Source organism: Chlamydomonas reinhardtii (genome assembly GCF_000002595.2).
Source record: "Chlamydomonas reinhardtii strain CC-503 cw92 mt+ unplaced genomic scaffold scaffold_21, whole genome shotgun sequence".
NCBI lineage: Eukaryota > Viridiplantae > Chlorophyta > Chlorophyceae > Chlamydomonadales > Chlamydomonadaceae > Chlamydomonas > Chlamydomonas reinhardtii.
Window position 1 is genome coordinate 35,031 of NW_025061534.1, and position 17,377 is coordinate 52,407.

At 56.0% G+C, this 17,377-nt stretch overlaps 4 protein-coding genes across 4 annotated transcripts; 3 read left to right on the forward strand and 1 right to left on the reverse strand.

Moving 5' to 3' along the window:
* Positions 1-1,275: 1,275 nt before the first annotated feature.
* CHLRE_21g752147v5 (uncharacterized protein) lies at positions 1,276-3,057 on the forward strand. Its single transcript, XM_043072882.1, has 5 exons — positions 1,276-1,567; positions 1,773-2,107; positions 2,177-2,576; positions 2,690-2,875; positions 3,010-3,057. The coding sequence occupies exons 2-3, from the start codon at positions 1,793-1,795 to the stop codon at positions 2,303-2,305; spliced, it is 444 nt and encodes a 147-aa protein (XP_042914173.1). The 5' UTR covers positions 1,276-1,567; positions 1,773-1,792; the 3' UTR covers positions 2,306-2,576; positions 2,690-2,875; positions 3,010-3,057.
* Positions 3,058-3,165: 108 nt separating this feature from the next.
* On the forward strand, positions 3,166-7,357 carry CHLRE_21g752197v5 (uncharacterized protein). Its single transcript, XM_043072883.1, has 5 exons — positions 3,166-4,520; positions 4,566-5,306; positions 5,352-6,090; positions 6,157-6,763; positions 6,809-7,357. Exon 1 carries the CDS (start codon positions 3,228-3,230, stop codon positions 3,813-3,815), a length of 588 nt encoding a protein of 195 aa, XP_042914174.1. The 5' UTR covers positions 3,166-3,227; the 3' UTR covers positions 3,816-4,520; positions 4,566-5,306; positions 5,352-6,090; positions 6,157-6,763; positions 6,809-7,357.
* Positions 7,358-8,182: 825 nt separating this feature from the next.
* Positions 8,183-12,605, reverse strand: CHLRE_21g752247v5 (uncharacterized protein). The gene is made up of 3 exons (XM_001703008.2): positions 12,252-12,605; positions 11,832-11,974; positions 8,183-11,180 (listed from the first exon to the last, which is right to left on the reverse strand). The coding sequence occupies exons 1-3, from the start codon at positions 12,478-12,480 to the stop codon at positions 10,785-10,787; spliced, it is 768 nt and encodes a 255-aa protein (XP_001703060.2). The 5' UTR covers positions 12,481-12,605; the 3' UTR covers positions 8,183-10,784.
* Positions 12,606-12,745: 140 nt separating this feature from the next.
* Positions 12,746-15,754, forward strand: CHLRE_21g752297v5 (uncharacterized protein). Its single transcript, XM_043072884.1, has 3 exons — positions 12,746-13,200; positions 13,657-13,876; positions 14,074-15,754. Exons 1-3 carry the CDS (start codon positions 13,012-13,014, stop codon positions 14,124-14,126), a joined length of 462 nt encoding a protein of 153 aa, XP_042914175.1. The 5' UTR covers positions 12,746-13,011; the 3' UTR covers positions 14,127-15,754.
* The last annotated feature ends 1,623 nt before the right edge of the window (positions 15,755-17,377 follow it).

A 17,377-nucleotide genomic window follows, 5' to 3' on the forward strand; every position in this document is an offset into this window, starting at 1 on the left:
CTGGAGGAGGACGGGCAGCAGGTAAGGGTGAGCAGTGACTACACACGAAGGGCGCGCCAGTTGTTGGAGAGGCTGGCAAACGTGGGGCCTGGCATGTAGGTACTCAATCTGCGTTTGGGCCCAGTGGCATTTGCTCTGTTTAGCATACAGTTGCTCACGACGAAGGGTTGCGAGCACAGCGCGCAGGTGCTCCAGGTGTTCATCCAAGGTGCGGGAAATTACCAAAACGTCGTCGAGGTAGCAGACCACAACACCTTTATCAATCAGGGGGCGGAACATTCGGTCAATGCATGCTTGGAATGCGGCAGGGGCATTCACGAGACCAAATGAAAGCACGGTGTACTCGAAATGACCTTCGGGCGTACGGAAAGCCGTCATAGGGATGTCGCTAGGCGAAATCCTAATCTGGTTGTAGCCCTGCTGCAGATCAATCGAGCTAAAGTACCGGGCCCCGCGCAGCTTATCAAGCAAGTCATCAATGCGCGGCAGAGGGTACCGGTTCTTCACCGTCACGGCATTCAGACCCCGGTAGTCGATACACATGCGCAGAGTCCCATCCTTTTTACCGACAAAGAGAATTGGCACAGACCAGGGAGACGTAGAAGGTCGAACCATCTTCTTGGCCATCAAGTCAGTTACTTGACGCTTGACCTCCTCCAGCTCCTTGGGCGGGGCGGGGCTGGGCGGAGGGAGGGGAGGGTGAGGGCCACTGAACCGAGGCGCGCCCCCCGAAGACAGAAGACAGGTCGCTATATGTAGGCCAATGTGCACTTTCAATTGACAATCAATTTCAGCTGCATTCGGATGCCTTCACGTGCAGCATCCCACGCATGCATTCCTAATACAACTAGGTAGCAACTTCATTTTCTAAACTTTTTGTAAACTGTTTGTCCCTTGCCTCGAGCCTTTATGGCTGTTTTCAGAACAAACTTCCAGTCGGGGGGTCGGGATGGGGGCGAAAACAACTTGTTGAAACAATTCATCAAGTTGCTCTCGCGTGCGCACCCAATCCCCCCGACACCCCCGATGCACAGGAAACAACTTGGGGTACACACAGGGCTTTTCGGGAGGGAGAACGATCGTCAAACAGCGGAGCTTCAAACGGAGGGAAGCTAGGGGGTTGACGTGCAAACAGCGTAGACTGGCCACCATTTTCCCTCCCGAAAAGCCCTGTGTGTACCCCAAGTTGTTTCCTGTGCATCGGGGGTGTCGGGGGGATTGGGTGCGCACGCGAGAGCAACTTGATGAATTGTTTCAACAAGTTGTTTTCGCCCCCATCCCGACCCCCCGACTGGAAGTTTGTTCTGAAAACAGCCATAGTTGGCTCTTGTCTCGAACCTTACTTTACAGCTGCAAACGTCGGCCTTTCCGAGAACCTCTAAGAATTCCCTCAACGAACTGCGCCTGAAGATGACAGAAAATAAACGCTTTAAGCTTTGGGGCCGCGGGACCATTACCTGAGCTTTTGAGAGAAGCCCTAGTCGAAACCTAACAATTTTAGCGAAATCGACCCTGGACCTGCTTGCTCTGGCGCTCTAGCTGCTTTGGAGGCGATAGCATAGCTCAGGTGAGTAGAAATCGTAGTTTTCAGGGCAGGAAATGGGACAACGAGCAGTTTCGGGGCAGAATCGTGGGCATCGTTGTCAGCTCCTAAGCATTTGCATTTGATGTATTGCACAAGTGGAAGAGATTACCACTCACGTTTAGCTCAAGGGAATTGAGGAAATTTTAGAAGTGTTGGCATTCATCGTCGCTCTTTTATGATCGCGCAGGTTTCTGGGCGCCGGGCGCTATGGCGTCGCTGTACAAGCCCTCGTCGCGGTCAGCACCGCCACCATGCCAATCGCGCTCTGGCTTAGCTGCCCGCCCCACAGCCCCACGGCTTGTTGTGAAGCGGCAGGTTCTGGTGACTGGTGGTACTTCCAGTGTCCAGCAACCTCCTCAGTCTCCTCTGCGTTTCATTGGTGAAGCAACTGTGATCCCGCCAGCCGGCCTGGGGTTTCCAGCGCGGGAATGGCTCCCATTGGTCATTGTGCACAACAAGGATGCCTGCCAGCATGCACAGGATGTTGTGTACACCCAAGCGACTGCCAAAGCCATCAAGGAGGTGGGTCCAGATCCTAAATCAGCAAGAGAGATGGGTAGGAACCCCAAGCTTACCTGTGTGTACATGCAGGTGTACACATCTCTGGGCTCCTTCACCAATGGCACCCAGGAGATGCCATCACTGGGCAGGGGGGCTGGTGTGGTGCTGCAGGAGGTGGCAACCAAGGTAGACTCAGGAAGACAGCAGATGCAATTTTGATAGCAGATAAACTTGTATATTTCTGCTTGCTACTCAGTGTTGCTGCTTTCTGTGTGCTTGCCACCTGCAGTGCACCACAAAAACAGAGGAGGAAAAGCAGGCAGCTGCTGTCCTTGCCAAGGCTGCACTGGCTGCCAATGCCATTGATGTCGGCAACAAGTTGCTGGGCCTAGAGGGGCACCGTGTTGTCAAGGCCTGTGCCAACCCCATCTGTGAACGGAATCCCAACACACTTTACGAGGTAGCCAAGAAGCACAAGGACAACCAGCCGGTATGTTTCTTAGCCTACCAGCTAGCCAGTATGTTTCTTAGCCTACCAACCAGCTGGTATAATTCTTAGCTGGTAACCCTTATCATGATTTGTACTATTTATTATGTCCTCAGGAGGGTGGTGACATCAAGAAGAAGTGGCAGGGCCACCGCAATGAGGTCAAGAGCCTGACCAACCTGTCCGCAAACATCTACCACCTGCACCTTGTGGATGATGACAGCCAGGAGCTAACTTTCACGCTGGGACCTGGAGACACTGTCTACATGCGTGGCGATGTGCTAAAACTGCTGTACCACTGGGTAAGCATTAGGGCTGCTGTGTATTGGATGGCTGGAGAGGGGTCTGATTGGATGGGCTTGTTGCTGTAGTGTTAAAAAAGTGTTTGGAGCACTGTTCAGGTTTTGGATGCCAAACACACTTATCCCTGTTGCAGGCAGAAGCCCAGGAGAGGGGCTGGACGGGCAGGCAACCCTGGGAGCTAGCAGCAGCAATCAGCTCCAGGTCCAGCAGCCCTCCCTGCCTGTCTTCAAGCTGGAGTGGAAGGCTGTCATTGATAAGCTAAAGGAGAAGCAGCCCATGTCTGGGCTCTCGTACAGCCGAATCCCCCAATGCCACCCATCTTACAAATCTATATATGGCCATCTATGGGTCATGCGAGCTCGAGGGAAGTTACCACCATGTGCCAAGCGCAGCCGCCTGCAGACCCCCAGCAGCGATGGCACCAGCGCCGCTGCTGTCAGCGGTGCCGGGCCTCCTAGCAGCGGTTATGGGGCCGGCGGCGGTGGGCTGGGGCTGGCGGTGGCGGTGGTGGCGACTGGCGCTCTGCTGGGTGACGGTGATGGCGAGCTACAGCCTCCTGCCGCCAAGCGCAGCCGCCTGCAGACCCCCAGCAGCGATGGCACCAGCGCCGCTGCTGTCAGCGGTGCCGGGCCTCCTAGCAGCGGTTATGGGGCCGGCGGCGGTGGGCTGGGGCTGGCAGCGGCGGTGGTGGCGACTGGTGGAGGCCTCAGCGTCGCAGAGATTGTCGCTCTCTGTGCTATGCCAAGGCTGCAGCCATCCACAGTGGAGGTGGACCATGCCATGAAGGTCCTGCAGAACCAGAAGCCACCACCAGCGCCCCCTGGCAGCCTTCCCATGCATCTGCGGCCTGCGGCACTGCAGGCCATGATAGTGGCAATCCAGGAGGGTCGCTGCCCCCAGGAGGCGGCATCTGTATTCATAACAGAAGTTGCACAGTGAGGGGTCAGGACACGTATGTGGCAAATGAGGCAAGTGAGGCAAGCAAGGATGAAGGTTCCGTGTTAAGAACGTGGACAGTGGCTTTGTGGGGATGACAGAAGTTGCACAGTGAGGGGTCAGGACACGTATGTGGCAAATGAGGCAAGTGAGGCAAGCAAGGATGAAGGTTCCGTGTTAAGAACGTGGACAGTGGCTTTGTGGGGATGACAGAAGTTGCACAGTGAGGGGTCAGGACACGTATGTGGCAAATGAGGCAAGTGAGGCAAGCAAGGATGAAGGTTCCGTGTTAAGAACGTGGACAGCGGCTTTGTGGGGATGACAGAAGTTGCACAGTGAGGGGTCAGGACACGTATGTGGCAAATGAGGCAAGTGAGGCAAGCAAGGATGAAGGTTCCGTGTTAAGAACGTGGACAGTGGCTTTGTGGGGATGACAGAAGTTGCACAGTGAGGGGTCAGGACACGTATGTGGCAAATGAGGCAAGTGAGGCAAGCAAGGATGAAGGTTCCGTGTTAAGAACGTGGACAGTGGCTTTGTGGGGATGACAGAAGTTGCACAGTGAGGGGTCAGGACACGTATGTGGCAAATGAGGCAAGTGAGGCAAGCAAGGATGAAGGTTCCGTGTTAAGAACGTGGACAGTGGCTTTGTGGGGATGACAGAAGTTGCACAGTGAGGGGTCAGGACACGTATGTGGCAAATGAGGCAAGTGAGGCAAGCAAGGATGAAGGTTCCGTGTTAAGAACGTGGACAGTGGCTTTGTGGGGATGACAGAAGTTGCACAGTGAGGGGTCAGGACACGTATGTGGCAAATGAGGCAAGTGAGGCAAGCAAGGATGAAGGTTCCGTGTTAAGAACGTGGACAGCGGCTTTGTGGGGATGACAGAAGTTGCACAGTGAGGGGTCAGGACACGTATGTGGCAAATGAGGCAAGTGAGGCAAGCAAGGATGAAGGTTCCGTGTTAAGAACGTGGACAGTGGCTTTGTGGGGATGACAGAAGTTGCACAGTGAGGGGTCAGGACACGTATGTGGCAAATGAGGCAAGTGAGGCAAGCAAGGATGAAGGTTCCGTGTTAAGAACGTGGACAGCGGCATCTGTACTCATAACAGAAGTTGCACAGTGAGGGGTCAGGACACGTATGTGGCAAATGAGGCAAGTGAGGCAAGCAAGGATGAAGGTTCCGTGTTAAGAATGTGGACAGCGGCTTTGTGGGGATGACAGAAGTTGCACAGTGAGGGGTCAGGACACGTATGTGGCAAATGAGGCAAGTGAGGCAAGCAAGGATGAAGGTTCCGTGTTAAGAACGTGGACAGTGGCTTTGTGGGGATGACAGAAGTTGCACAGTGAGGGGTCAGGACACGTATGTGGCAAATGAGGCAAGTGAGGCAAGCAAGGATGAAGGTTCCGTGTTAAGAACGTGGACAGCGGCATCTGTACTCATAACAGAAGTTGCACAGTGAGGGGTCAGGACACGTATGTGGCAAATGAGGCAAGTGAGGCAAGCAAGGATGAAGGTTCCGTGTTAAGAATGTGGACAGCGGCTTTGTGGGGATGACAGAAGTTGCACAGTGAGGGGTCAGGACACGTATGTGGCAAATGAGGCAAGTGAGGCAAGCAAGGATGAAGGTTCCGTGTTAAGAACGTGGACAGTGGCTTTGTGGGGATGACAGAAGTTGCACAGTGAGGGGTCAGGACACGTATGTGGCAAATGAGGCAAGTGAGGCAAGCAAGGATGAAGGTTCCGTGTTAAGAACGTGGACAGCGGCTTTGTGGGGATGACAGAAGTTGCACAGTGAGGGGTCAGGACACGTATGTGGCAAATGAGGCAAGTGAGGCAAGCAAGGATGAAGGTTCCGTGTTAAGAACGTGGACAGCGGCTTTGTGGGGATGACAGAAGTTGCACAGTGAGGGGTCAGGACACGTATGTGGCAAATGAGGCAAGTGAGGCAAGCAAGGATGAAGGTTCCGTGTTAAGAACGTGGACAGTGGCTTTGTGGGGATGACAGAAGTTGCACAGTGAGGGGTCAGGACACGTATGTGGCAAATGAGGCAAGTGAGGCAAGCAAGGATGAAGGTTCCATGTTAAGAACGTGGACAGCGGCTTTGTGGGGATGACAGAAGTTGCACAGTGAGGGGTCAGGACACGTATGTGGCAAATGAGGCAAGTGAGGCAAGCAAGGATGAAGGTTCCGTGTTAAGAACGTGGACAGTGGCTTTGTGGGGATGACAGAAGTTGCACAGTGAGGGGTCAGGACACGTATGTGGCAAATGAGGCAAGTGAGGCAAGCAAGGATGAAGGTTCCGTGTTAAGAACGTGGACAGCGGCATCTGTACTCATAACAGAAGTTGCACAGTGAGGGGTCAGGACACGTATGTGGCAAATGAGGCAAGTGAGGCAAGCAAGGATGAAGGTTCCGTGTTAAGAATGTGGACAGCGGCTTTGTGGGGATGACAGAAGTTGCACAGTGAGGGGTCAGGACACGTATGTGGCAAATGAGGCAAGTGAGGCAAGCAAGGATGAAGGTTCCGTGTTAAGAACGTGGACAGCGGCTTTGTGGGGATGACAGAAGTTGCACAGTGAGGGGTCAGGACACGTATGTGGCAAATGAGGCAAGTGAGGCAAGCAAGGATGAAGGTTCCGTGTTAAGAACGTGGACAGCGGCTTTGTGGGGATGACAGAAGTTGCACAGTGAGGGGTCAGGACACGTATGTGGCAAATGAGGCAAGTGAGGCAAGCAAGGATGAAGGTTCCGTGTTAAGAACGTGGACAGTGGCTTTGTGGGGATGACAGAAGTTGCACAGTGAGGGGTCAGGACACGTATGTGGCAAATGAGGCAAGTGAGGCAAGCAAGGATGAAGGTTCCGTGTTAAGAACGTGGACAGTGGCTTTGTGGGGATGACAGAAGTTGCACAGTGAGGGGTCAGGACACGTATGTGGCAAATGAGGCAAGTGAGGCAAGCAAGGATGAAGGTTCCATGTTAAGAACGTGGACAGCGGCTTTGTGGGGATGACAGAAGTTGCACAGTGAGGGGTCAGGACACGTATGTGGCAAATGAGGCAAGTGAGGCAAGCAAGGATGAAGGTTCCGTGTTAAGAACGTGGACAGTGGCTTTGTGGGGATGACAGAAGTTGCACAGTGAGGGGTCAGGACACGTATGTGGCAAATGAGGCAAGTGAGGCAAGCAAGGATGAAGGTTCCGTGTTAAGAACGTGGACAGCGGCTTTGTGGGGATGACAGAAGTTGCACAGTGAGGGGTCAGGACACGTATGTGGCAAATGAGGCATGTGAGGCAAGCAAGGATGAAGGTTCCGTGTTAAGAACGTGGACAGCGGCTTTGTGGGGATGACAGAAGTTGCACAGTGAGGGGTCAGGACACGTATGTGGCAAATGAGGCAAGTGAGGCAAGCAAGGATGCAGTTCCGAGCCGGTACATCGGACGCGAAACAGGTTGCGTGCCGGGAAGTAGTGGGATGGTGTGGTCGACTGGGCGCACTGGAGGCAGCCCCGGGATGGGCTGGAACACGTCAGAGTATTCATCCAGCAGCGCCTTCACACGCGGATCCAGCGAGGGAGGAGCACTGGGGGGGGACAGAACCTTTCTCCTTCTCGGGTGCAGGTGTGGTGCCGGCCTGAGGGGTAGTCGTGGTATCCGCAACGACTGGCGCGTTCGAACCAGGGTGGTTCGCAGCAGACGCATCAGCAGTACCAGTCACAGCAGAGGAAGCAACAGGGGCGACCGAGGGGCGACAACGTGGACGAACAGCGATAACATGCGCACCCTTGCGAATCATACGGTCAGCTTCCTTTCGACCAACCAGGGTGGGCGTCTTGGTCGGCGGCAGACGCGGTGGAGCGGGAACTGGTGACGCCGAACCAACAGCAGAAGAGCCCTTGGCCACTCCGACCTTGTGCGCAGCAGGTGATGCACCGGTCTTGGCACCAGCTTTATCAGATGCAGGCCTGCGGGGATCCCCAGAACTAGACGCAGGCACAGCACAGCTAACGGCATGCAGGTGAGCGGCAACAATGGCGTCGTTTTCACGATTCATGGCAATAATAGCCGACAGCGCCATGTTAGCAGTAGGCTGGTCGAGTGCGACGGACGAAACAGTCAAGGCGTGCACACCTATGGTCCGAAGCGGTACAGAAACAGTGCGCTTGCCCGTTCGTAGCACTAGTGCCTGCTTGCCTAGGTCTACGGCGGCCCCCTCCCGCACCATGGTACTAGCGCCCAAGATCAGCTGTGCGGAGTCAGTAAAGGTAGGCAGCACAAACGGGTGCAACATGAGGTACGCAGGACCAAACGCCACGCGCAACGCCACGCGCCCTAGAATGGTTTGCTTACCACCATCGGCCAGAGTGACGTGTTGGTTAGTCCTTTACATGCCAGACCCCACGTTTGCCAGCCTCTCCAACAACTGGCGCGCCCTTCGTGTGTAGTCACTGCTCACCCTTACCTGCTGCCCCTCCTCCTCCTCCTCCTCCTCCTCCTCCTCATCCTCCTCCTCCTCCTCCTCCTCCTCCTCCTCCTCCTCCTCCTCCAGCCCACCCTCCTCCTCCAGCCCACCCTCCTCCTCCAACCCACCCTCCTCGTCCAGCTCACCCTCCTCCTCACCCTCCTCCTCCGCTAGCCCACCCTCCTCCTCACCCTCCTCCTCCTCATCTGCACCAGCTTGACCCGCCCCAGACGGCCCTGCCCCAGAAGGACCTGGATCAGCTTGAAACAGAGGCTCTATGAGTGACCAGATGATGTCCAGATTTGACTCTCGCCAACTTTTGATGCATGAAGTTGCCAAGCGTTTGGCTCCACGTGGACCCAAGACAATACCCTCAGTGTGTAGAGTTGTGCTGTCGATGTAGTATGTGCCTGTGCCCTTGCGCCCAGCCGTCGTGCTTGCTCCCAGAGACACCAGGTCATTTGTTGTTATAAGGGCAACCAAGTCACTGCCGATACTTTTTACTTCTGGCATCGTGTCAGCCACGTTGTCCGGGATGTCCACAAGGTACAGGTGTGCAGCGCCTACAACAGCCGGGTGGTGGTGGTGTCCTTGTTGTGTCTTGACAGAAAACTGCAAAAAAATTCCTGGTGTGGGTGTCGTGGGCCCTGCATATGTACACCCGAATCCCAGTGCCATTCGCCCGCGTCAGCTCAGCGTGATGAAAGAGACGCGGGTCGTGCCGGACATGGTTGACGCCAAAATTAAACTTACTGCCTAAGACCTCCAAGTACTTGTATATTTTACTCGTGGATTCAATGTGCATGTTCTTGTGGACACCAAAGCTTGCTACCGCGGCCACGTTGGTGCCTTTGAGGCGCTTCTGTGCCGTTAAGAAATTCGCATAGTCTATATCTGCCATAACACGCTTGATGCGCGGGTAAATTAGCTTGCGGTCGGCAACGTCAAGAGTTGGAAAGAAATAGATGCCATCTGATAGAGCTAATCGAACATTATCATCAGTGATCGTGTTGCTGGGTCCCAGTTTTTCGGGCATTATTAGTTGAAAGTTGCGTGCCATGCTCAATTGATATATAAATAGACGTTTAGTTTCGATGCCCATCGTCAGCTTGAAGTTCTCAACCACCTCTGCAGGATCGATAACAAAGTAACCATTGTTGTTTTAAAAGTAACGATAAACAAGAAAAAACAGCGTTCGCCGCCGTCGCCGTAATGATTCATCAAGTCTTGATACACAGCTTTGTGCGAGACTGAATGGTTCCAAAAACAATGCGCTTCGTCGGACTCAAATATCTCCAAGTATAGATCATCGGATAATGCTAGCGAAGCAAGCCCGCCGATAAGACCTTGAAAAACGTTAGAGGTTTTGATTGGAACATTGACAGCGCGACCGCTCCCAGACTTCAGCTGGACAGTCAACGCCTTTCCTTGGTGTGGAGCAAGTAGAAGTCGCAAGATAACATCCGCATCCGCATCAGCGTGCGTGCGTTCAACATTATAAATTATCCCATGACAAACACCATAGCTCTCAAAATACCCAAATACGTCGTCCTCGTTGTCAGCACCCGACCGAAGACCAGGCTTCACATTCAGACCTTCTCTCTTTGGGACGACAGTTTTGCGTGGAGTGCGGAAGGCCATAACGGCAAGGCATAATGCCAAAAGAGAAAAGAAAAAAAAGGTAACGGGACATTGAATATTCCCACTATGGCATACATTGAAGTCAGAGAGTGCGCTCCATTACTATAATCTGGTCCTTGGCTATGTACGCCGACTTCAACAACTTGAGTCCCAGCTGGTCGCAAAGCGCCTTGGACACGAAGTCGTGACTAGCTCCAGTATCAGCCAGTACAGACACACGCAGGCCGCCGACACGTGCAGGCACGATTGGCAAAGGCCCTGCGGTTGAAGCGGCAGCAGATGGCACAGCAGAGTTTACGGTCAAGTACAACGAAGAGGCATGAGGAGGTGCACGTGCGTTGCTAACAGGCAGGGGCGGTGCGTACCAAACAGTCACGCTATGCTTAAGCGCCGGCAGCTGCACCGGATGATTCTGCAGATCCAACCCCTGAAACAACGACTCCCCAACCCCAAACGTCACCGCTTTCGACATCCCTTGCAGTAGATCTTGACACGCCTTGGACTTGGACATGTAAGACGGGACGACGAAGACGCCGGCGGTGTCAGCTGGCCGCCGCGCCTGACAGGCCTTGAAGCGGGAGACCTGCGATGTCAGCTCAGAAAAGCGCGAGGGAACAAACAGCGTAGTATGCCCACCCAACCCCAGAGACGAGATTGGAACCTCCAGAGGCAACTCGTAAAGATTACACTCAGCACCGAAGCCAGCACGCCGCAGGCGACCGTCAAACGTCAGCTCGCGCCCAACAGCGCCTTCGATACGCTTCACTGCAGCAGGTAGCAAAGCTCGAGTGTTCTTCAGAGTGGTGTAGGGCAAAGAACGCATCAGAAGTGCGCACCCAGGATCATCCTCGCAAATCCCCTGGGCAACCCCCTACTTGCGGCCACCCGCCTTGCCGGCGGCGCCGCCGCGGCCCCCCTTGTTGCCGCGCCCACCGCCCTGACCACCGCCGCGACCGCGGCCACGGCCCCCCTGACCACCCTTCCGGACTACCGTCTGCCAGTTGTCATGCCCCACGTGGGCCTTGACGGAGTGGCCAGACTTGCCGCAGACAAAGCAGAGACCATCCACCTTGCGAGCCTTGAGGATAGCCTCGGACACGCCGAACTTGGTCTCGTCCGACGTGCGCGGCGGGCACGGCAGAGAGCCATCCGCGATCTCGGTTACAGCGGCCGACGGACCAGAGCCGTCAGCGCGCTTCTGGCGCTTGGGTGCAGGGGTAGGGCGGTTGTCCTCCTCCTCCGTCTCCATGCCGGCGTCATCAGTGGCCTGCGTGAAGTTCAGACGAAGGGAAGAAGCAGCAGCAAAGGCACCAGCAGCCTTCTTAGACTCTGCACTCAGGGCATGATCAACGAGAGCGTCGAACGAGGTGAAGGGCTTCCCGTTAGGGTCACGCGCGCACTTGGTCGCAAGCCACTCCGGCAGCCCCGAACGGAACCAGAACACACGCTCAGTGGGGGTCATGTCATGAATGGGCGCAACACGAGCATTGAAGCGGGTGAGGTATGCAGAGACCGCCTCCTTGTCACGCATCATGTAACGCCGCGCAGCCAGTTTGTTGCGGGCTTCTTCAGACAACGTGAGTACCGCGGGCGCAAACCTGTCACCTAGGGCCTTCAGAAGCCGCTCAGAGGTGAACTCTTCCCCCACAGACAGGGACCAGTCGTCATACCAGGTCTTAGCGGCGCCCTTCAGTGCACTCGCGATGTAAAGGCAACGTGCCGCATCACTGTCACCCCACTCGGCAACAGAGAAGTAGCGCTTAAGGTCCCTAATGAACGCACGAGCCCGCAGAATTTGCTGTTGCGACTTCAGACCGTCCAGGTTCAGCTCGGGCGATGCGATGGACACCTTAACCCCACGAGGAGCAGAATCCCCGTTGCGCTCGCCATCAGAGGCTACAGGCACATTACCACCTACCGGAGGGGACGCAGCGCCGTTCAGGTCGGCAGCCGGCTGCGGCGCAGCGCCAGCAGCAAGCTCGCGGCTTCCAGTCGCCACGCGTCCATCAGAGCCTCCAGCAGCACCATTATTGCCTCCAGTAGTCGCAGCGGGCTCAGCAGCTGCGTTCAGGTCAGCCGCCAAAGAACGAGGAGGCAAAGGTGGCGTCAGAGAAATTGGAGCAGGAACCGCAGCAGGAGCAATCCCTATTAAAGTCGCAAAAGTCTGTGCAAATTGCGTCAGAGTGCTGTTCAGATCCGCGAGCAATTTCGCAGCGGGCCCAGTAGGCAAGACAGTACCCTGGCCCGATCCCATAGCGACCGCAGTGTCGGCCGGCACAGTGGAGTCCTCAAGCCCAGGAGGCGGAGGGTCAACCCCAGCTGCATCCATACTACCAACCGATCAGAGCGACGCTGACGGGCTGGCCGCAGTGGTAGCAACGGCAGCTGAGCACGACGGACGAGGTGGAGGGCCCAGCAGCGGCGTGCTCCTCCTCCTTGACGTCGGCGATTTCAGTATCACCGTTGACGTCAACAGCCAGAGGCTCCGAGGACGGTTCTCCGGCCGTCTTGAAGTCGTCCTCGTCGTAGTCAAGCAGCTCCTCGTCCTCGTGGCCGTGCAGCGCCATAGGCAGGCTGGGAGAATCGCAAAATTGCGACTTCAGAAGCGGAAGCGTCGGACCCAATAGCGGGCCCCCAAGAAAGAGGCGTAGATACCAATTGTAGTGCCGAAGCACCGTGTGTATGGAGGTAGTGAGAACTACCGGGTTTGGAAGGCAAGGCCGTGTAAGTAGTCGGTGAAGCCGCCGGAGGCTTCACCCGACCCTACCATGTCCGACGCCAGCGCAGGTGCCAGCTTGTCGGAAGACTCGTATACAGTTACAGAAACCCGATGTTGAGGACACAGTCAGAACCCTCACTAACAGCGCAGATTGCTGCACACAGCGCCAGAGGTGGGCCCCGGGCAGTTACGCCAGCTGTAACGCCCCAGAGTCGGACAGACAGACAGCGACTCTGCCGGCACGTACCAGAAGTGCCACGGACTCAGACGTCCCACGTTGTAAGCCCAGACTTGGCACTACAGCCCGGAGGACTCGCAGCCGACGCCTGAAGACACAGCGCGGTTATGGAACCTCAGCGACGACCAGCAGCAGGCGTTCATGCTGTACGCGCAGCTCCTGCTAGCAGCGGCTGCCGGCGTCCGTCAGCCCCCCGTGTGCTCGGTGCTCACGGGCAAAGCCGGCAGCGGCAAGTCGCGGGTGCTGCAGGCATTGCTGTGGTTTGCATACCAGCACCGCTGCGAGTCTCTCATTGCCCTCGTGAGCTACACGTGGCGCGCTGCGCTGCATGTGAGTTGTGTGTGGGGTGTGTGGGGTGTGTGGTGCAAGAGGGGTTCAGTTCTGAGGTGAAGTGTCGCGGCGGTGGACTGGTCCTGCTAGTCCTGCTCGTGCGTGCGGGGGGGTTTAGCAGCCAGGGAGCCTTACATGATCATGCTGTTGACTTCGGCCGCTGCCATCACGGTCCATTTACAGGACTCTACGCCAGGCGTGCTCGGCACCAGCACCACGTCCTTCTTTGCGACTGCTGGCACGTTTGGTCCGCCTCACCGCGATCGAGTCGAGCGCAACCTCAATGGTGTGCGCTTCATTTTCCTAGATGAGTTTAGCACGTGTGGGCTGTCCCACTGGGCGCGCATTTGCATGCATGTGCACGCGGCACGGAGGCACGTGGGTATAGACAGCACGCACCTATATCACGGGCCGCTGTCAGATCTGCATGGCCTGCTTGTTGGCGACTTGCGTCAGTTGCCACAGCCACGGCACGTGCCGCTATATAGCGGTGCTGCGGAGGAGAGCTTGCGGCGGCTGCTGGCGCCGGGCGCGGGGGACGGTGGGGCCATGGAGCGCCAGATCCGGCAGCTGGAGCATCCGGAGGGCAGCATGAACCTCATGGGGCGGGAGCTGTGGAATATGGTGCCGTTCGCGTTCGTTCTCACTCACCAGCATCGGCAGCAAGCAGGCGTAGGTGACAACAACGAACCTCTCTTCATGCTAGCGGAGAAGTTTGGTGGCGTGCAGGAAATCTCTCAGGCAGATTTGGACACAGCGTGCGAGCAGCTCAACGCGCGTGTTTGGCGGCCCCCGAAGCCAGGGATTGACCCCGTGCCCCAGCCCTTTGCAGTTGTCCAGCGCCATGTCGTGCGGGTTCCACTGGCATTGCAGCTCGTGCAGCTGCATGCGCTCGCGCAGCGTCAGCAGCTGCTGCTGTGGCGTAGCGCGGACTTGTCGCCTGACGGGAGCAGCTTACCTATTTCACATGTGCATCAATTAGAGGCGCTTGGCGGAGCCGACGATGATAGTGGTGTGCCCGCTGTGTGCGCATTCTTTGCTGGCATTCGTTACGTGTTTACATCAAATGAGCATGTGCGTCTGTATCACATCAACAACAACAGTGCCACAGGCACCGGCATTGTTCTGCATCCCAACGAGCCACCATTGCCAGATGCAAGCATTGCCCCCGTGCATGTCCTCAAGTTCGTGCCCTCGGCTGTAATGGTGCGCCCTGACGGGCCTGATGCGGGTCGGGTGTCTGTCGATCAGGCCCTGGATGTCGGGGAGATTCCTGTTTTACCGTGCAGTGCTATGTTCACATCGCAGCATGCAACCCTGCGGTTGCCTGTGATGCGCTGGGGCTTTCGTGTGGAGCTTGCATATGCAGTCACTGATTACTTTGCGCAGGGGCAAACTCTGCCACCGCACGAACTGTGGCTGGTGGATATGTGCAACCCGCAGCACGGCAGTTGGCGGCGGGCTTCAATTTACGTAATGCTCACCAGGTTTCGTGGGTTGCATGCGTTACATTTAGTGCGCCCGCTGTGGGCCTCGCGGGCCGAAGAGCGCCGGCTTAAAAAGGCGCTGCGTACCATGCTAACGCCCGAGGCAGATCTAGCTGCGGAATGGCAGCGGCTATTGAGGCTCTCGCAGAGCACAGCAGTAGCGGTGCCAGGTATGATTGTGCGCATTCAGGCCAGCATGGCTGCCTCATAACCAAGGCCTTCAATGCATGCATGGTTGCAACATCTGGCATGTGGCGGTAAACACTGGGTTGTCCTGCGTCCCGGCCAGCAAGGATAGCGTAGTGTTTTTAACATGCGCGAGGTGTACTGACAGATGACCTGGAAGCGTGGAGTACCTTGTGGGTGGTGAGTGCTGACTGCAATTTACAGCAGTGACTTTCTTGTTGGTGTTTGGTGTGGTGACCATCATGCTTGGCTTCGCTGGCTGGACGTATGTCACTGAGCTGTTTGACAGACAGGCGTAGGGCAACGTGTACGTTCGGGTTTAGTTTCTACCTGTCCTGTCTCTGCGTGAAGCCGGGGTATTGTTTATCTGCTTGCTTGTCGTGCGTTGGATTGTTGCGTGTTTACAACAGGTTGATGTGTGGCCTGGTTAATCCCTTGCACTTTGATGAGGTTATTGTTAGCCAGCGGGTGTTCGCACACGCGGGTACCACCAGGCGGCTGGATGGGGTGTACGGGAGCCCCTTCTTCCGCGGGCCTTTTCACTATTAGCAATAACTCGTACAAGGATGCTGACCCGACCTATCCGCTATTGCCCGTGGTGAAAACTGGGCTGCCGTCCGGGGGGTGCGTTTTCCCAGCCAAACCCGCACGTTGGACGTTGCCCCGGGGCAAATCCTACCGCACGGATTAGACAACGCCTTTCTGTAGGTACATAACCAACATCATCATCAGCCAGAAGTGGTCGGCAAAGGTCCAAATTATGCTTATCAGGGCTCAAGTCGCGAAATTGACCGAAGCCCATACCTCGCATATGCGCTGTTTGGGGCCTGAATCTATTGCTGTCGACATTAATTCTCGTATAGATGTAATCAAAATAGCTTCAGGCTAAGTTGGCGGGGTCCTGGCGAGCGCGACATATAGCATTTCAACTTGAGCTCTCGCTCAAAATTATGCCCGAGCACCATCCAGGGACCTTATTATGTGTAATGGGATGTCAATTCATGATCGGGGCGACAGTCTGGGCATAGACCTTGCGATCCCGCCCTTGACTCCCCCCTAACCTCACCGACCCCCCTTAATCCCCCCCCCCTAATCCCCCCCCGCACCCACCTGGCCCCTGTACCCTGGCCAGCCCAGAAAGCCTTGTAATAGCTCCCAAATGTGGTGTGTATTACGTGGGAACACAGGGGCGAGAAGTCTGGGGCGAGGACTGTGGGGTCCTTGGGGTGGCCTCGCACCTTGCCGACCCCCTGGACCCCCCAGTAACCCTGACGGCCGAGCTGAGAGCGCCGCGCTTCCTGAGCTGTAAAATTACTTTAGTAATGTAGTTGCATGTAGTGTATGCTTCCTGAGCATAGGAATGCAGCTGAGCAGCTGGCTGTGTCGACCGAGGCAGCAATGATCCCCTCCGGTCACTGCTGTCACTCGGCGCATCGCTTTAGCGGTTGATATCAATAGTCTGTTATGCATTTAGTGTACTTGTCGCAGAAGTGCAGGCTTTCCGGGTGTCTTGGAGAAAGTGGTCGCGCGTCCCCCGGCCGGGTGATGCAAACCCATCTTCGTCAACTCGTCGAGTTGTGTACTTGAACTTAGCCACACTGTCCATATTGACTAATGCCTATAAAAATCAATCAGGGGTCAACCCCACACGGGTATGACGCCGGTCTGGAGAGGGGCAAAAACGTGTCCACACGTGTTTCTCCGCGCTCGCGCAGATTTAGCCTCCCTCTCTCCGGAATTAAGTTATATGACATATAAGGATGCAAAAGATGCCTGTCGGCACATACATTTCGCGAGGCATGCTTTCGCCAGGGTCGCACTGTAAAGCCCCTGACCATCTAATCAGCCTTATAACGTATAGCATAGTCGACGGCAATCTAGTTTGGCGTTAAAGCAAACGGTCTGCGCGAGCTTGTCGAGCATGTTGACCGCGACATCACTTACTCGGCCACAAACAAGATATTTGAGGTCTCAGTAGTATTAAACAAATATGGATTGAACGCCGGTAGCTATTTCAGTGGTCGACCCGACCACCGTGTCCGACCGTGCCAAGCAGGCCGGAACGCACCCCCCGGACGCCAGGCGGGTTTTAAGCTACTTGGCGATGAGGATCAGACAGAAGCACGTCAGCCACGTATGTTCCCGAGCTGCTGCCAAAAGTTGGGGTCTGATCCGCATCGCAAACCCTGTCAAACACCACATGCCGTTTTACCCCTTTTCCAGACCGGCGTCATACCCGTGTGGGTCAACCCCGACACCCAAAGCCGTCCAGGAGTGCAGAGTACTTTACATCACCGGGTTAGGCCGTTTTCTCCTTCTTACATCCTTCCTAGTACACTAAGTTAGAAGCTTACATCCGTAGTACAATAGGTTAGAACGCAGAGGATGAGGTCTGGCCAAGGAGCAACAGCCGGCCCGGCCGGTGGTCGTTCGGCCACACCACTTTACTCCGCCCTGCCTCGCCCTGCCCCGCCCTGCCCTGCCCTGCCTGCCCCGCCCCGCCC